A 3,668-nucleotide genomic window follows, 5' to 3' on the forward strand; every position below is an offset into this window, starting at 1 on the left:
CCTTGCTGCCTATTTCCTTTTATACGGTCATTCCGTGGGGCCACAAGCACCATCAATTGCATTATCCCCGGTACCACACATCACTCCAATCAGAATAAGCGGGAATGCTGGTTGGAAAGACAGAGAAATAGAATAATGAGAATCATATGGTCTGCTTGGGAAGATAAGCGAAGAAAGCTCTAAGGTTTCCCTTCCTGCATTCAGAGCTTATCAATTCGTCCCATGCTATATAGTGAAGCAAAGCTATCTATAAATCGAGCATATCTTTTATCCGGAAGGTAGTGGGCTTTCACCCGTACTCGCCCTTCCACTTCACACTTACTAAATTAGGCTGAGTGTATGCGCACATGAAAACAAACAGAAAACGAGTGAGCACTTTCTTTCTATAGACAACGGTCAAGTCTGCGATCCAAACAGTGATGAAAAGAATTCTCAAATCATTCGCGGATGGACGTGAAAGAAGGAAGAACCAAATGGCACTGCTTCCTCAAAGCGAGCTTCGGGTACCCGATCAAGGGACTAATGAAACACCAGTACATGTCATACAGAAGCTCCACTCATCCCTCCGCCAGCCCAACCTAAGTTTCTATCGGACTGAGCTATTCTTCAATCCAGTGCCCTAATCCTTTCGAACTTGGGTCCAGAAAATAGTGCTATTGTACAACCTGGGGAAGTCAAAGCACATTCTAAGTGGGCCGCATGGGTCGGCCCTTTCACCTCATTCTTTTCCGTTTCCACGCTCTGAAACCGGGTTCTTTCACTTCAATCTCTCTCATAATCAAGCTGAGATATGATGCTGTTTCATCCTAGAATTATGAGAAATCCCTTGTTGGCTGGGACGGACCCTTAGTATAAGATAAGTCAACACAACAGGTTGTGTCAGTTTCTCAAAAGACATGGGCTCGCCTTTCGGGGTGACTAGCTGCATTCATTGGTTTGCTTTCTTCCACCAACTTCACAACCATCCTTCGTTGATGACAGGCAAGCTCAACCACAGTTTCCGTAGTTTGGTTCAATTCATTCGGCATTTCCATTTCCAATTGGTAAGTTCTATTTTCTCCGACCCAAGGAAGAAGATCACAAGCGGGAGTCCCCTCTAGGAAGAGATGCTTTCCAAAGGCCGTACGCTACTGTTGAATGGCCAAATAGGGATTGAAACAGAGTAAATAACTAGAGTATCCCGTCGTAGTGGTAGCTGCATTTACGCGACCGGGTCCGAGCCACGGGACAAGACCAAATCACATCCGCGGATGGAAGACCGTAGATTTCTCACTTTCCCTACTCGGAGAGCACGTGTATGTAGTCCGCCTGTATCTACTTATTTATTCGGAGAGCACCATTAATAGGATTCAGAAGTCGTACAAGCTATGGCGGAGCCGTTTACCAATGCACCCAGTTCTCCTCATATTTGATTCTTTTTTGGTATCATTGGTTTCACGTACGTCTTTTGGGCGAGCTTTCTTCACTGTCATCAAAACCAACGCTCAAACCAAAGCTTTCCGAGCAGTTGTTTATTTCTCACTTTAGCTGCTGTCGTTTTCCTCTTCCGAATTAAGCGAGTGAAAAACAAGGGGATCAGAAGAACAAACAATAAGAATGAGGGATTGAAGTCCGTTTCCTTCGTATCGTATTTCAACGGATCGGGTAGTTCTAGTCTTTTTTGATTAATCCTTCCTTTTTCCCATCATTTGACATAACATAATTAAGAAACTGTTTGATGGTCAACGGAACGAGTAGAGAAGAAAAATGCCCTTATTCCAAAGGAAGTGAGTGCCAAAGCGAAAATAGAGTAAAGAACAAAAGAACGAAATGCAAGGGTTGCATCCGCTGTTTCAAGTCCGGACGGTTCCTCCGCTAGGTTATTGAGTTGGCTCCCCCGTTATTCTTCATCAGACAACGCACACTTAATGGAAAAACGAGGTATCTTTTTGGAAAACTTCTCTACTTACGACTTTGTTAGCGCTTTGAGGGCTTCACTATGTTCTCTGAAATCTTGTATAAATAAGAAAGAAGTCTTTCTCAGGAGATGACTCTGCTGATACCGAGTTTCAATGCAAAATGGCTCCCGCTTCTTCTGAAAGAAAACTGGGGAAAAATCAATATGGAGCCGTCAGAGGCTTATCTGGCCGATATGACTTCCTGAAATTCTTTCCAGATAAAAACCTAAAATGGAGGGGTTGGGGCTTTGGCTCCAGGCTCAAACTCTATCTTGTGGTAGACTGCCCTCCTAGGGAGCGCTTGGGCAACTAACTTGTGGGGCATGACATCCCAAATTCATCATTTACATTAGGAATTTCCTGAAAAAAAGTCTTATGTGTATTGGATCCGCTCTTCTGTTAGCATGAACACATGAATGAGATTCTTCTTATTCTTCCTAAATAGAACCCCCCACCCTCACCTTTCTTAGGACTATCAAGCCTTCTCGAATTAGGTCTATGGTAGAAGCTTTGAACGTAGACCCGGATACAAATCTTTCACTCATTGAAAAGTGAAAACATGTGACTATATCGTCCTGAAGACGGATGCGGCGGGAAGAAGTGGCATTTAGAAGTGTTGCTGACTTTACATTTAGGTTTCGGCATAACAAAGCTTGCACTGTCTTTTCGCACTTAGGCGCACAGCGTGCCGTTGGTAATGATTCTACTACGGTGCTGCAAATTCGCAAGCTGATCCTAAGTAATCGTTGTTGTTCATTGGATTCCTCCGGAATTACTTCGTTAGGATTGAAGAATTGCAGCAATTCTTCCTGAATAGACTCGATTCTCCCATCGAGAGTTTCTTTGAAAGTCTTACCTAAACTCTTCCGACTGAATATGAGAAAGCCTATAAAACAACGAGCTACTATCATTTCTTCATTATAGATTGAGATCTTCTTCGGACTTGATGCACAAATAGATGGAATAGCAGCAAATAGCATATTTCTATCCTTCATATCCGTAGAAAGAAATCTCATCTCCAGGTAACTCCATCTTTTTCAGCTCTGCTCCCTCACTTTTGAAAGGAAAGGAGACTGATCTTGACGTCGGCGTTGGTTTTTCCAACGAAATGAATAAGTTTTGGATTGAGATTTCACATAAGCATTGCACAATGATCCGCATTAGGCGGGGAGCAGCAATGATACCGCCGGCCAGGAATAAGTACTTATCCCTCTTATACTTAAGAAAAGAGAATAGAAGTGGTTCCTTTTCTTTCTATACGAAATTCGACGATTTCGTTTGTGTTCATGTTGGCATAGGAGAACTACTAACTTCCGCCATCTGCATTAGTTACGTTAGCGTAGGTAGGCGGTTCTCATGCCAAAGGGGAAGATCTCGCTCAGCCAAGTGCACAACCTGAGTAAGTACACTTATCGAGGAGTGATAGGGCAGCAGAGTTTGAGGCAAAAAAAGATTTGGGTGGCTATGGGTGATATGGGGAATCTAACAATTAATTGACAATGATTTCACCATGATGTGCATTGGTAGCTTCAAGACGAAGGCATTTTCCATATGTAAGCCACAATTTCAGTATCTTATTCTTCTGAACCAGGAAAAGCGTTCTGGTAAGGAGGATGAAAGAAGAGTACGAAAAAGGAAGTCAAAAGTAGTAGTCTTTAACAAGGCTTTCCTTCATCAGCGTAAATATCTAAAGTAGAGGCTTTGGTATAAACATAAATCCCATAATAGAGG

General features: G+C 42.9%; 1 protein-coding gene across 1 annotated transcript; it reads right to left on the reverse strand.

The window, feature by feature from the left end:
• Positions 1-2,293: 2,293 nt before the first annotated feature.
• LOC123059414 (ATP synthase protein MI25-like) lies at positions 2,294-2,983 on the reverse strand. Its single transcript, XM_044481993.1, has one exon. The coding sequence runs from the start codon at positions 2,951-2,953 to the stop codon at positions 2,375-2,377; it is 579 nt and encodes a 192-aa protein (XP_044337928.1). The 5' UTR covers positions 2,954-2,983; the 3' UTR covers positions 2,294-2,374.
• Positions 2,984-3,668: the final 685 nt, after the last annotated feature.

The sequence above is a fragment of the Triticum aestivum genome, chromosome 3A (assembly GCF_018294505.1).
Source record: "Triticum aestivum cultivar Chinese Spring chromosome 3A, IWGSC CS RefSeq v2.1, whole genome shotgun sequence".
Lineage (NCBI taxonomy): Eukaryota > Viridiplantae > Streptophyta > Magnoliopsida > Poales > Poaceae > Triticum > Triticum aestivum.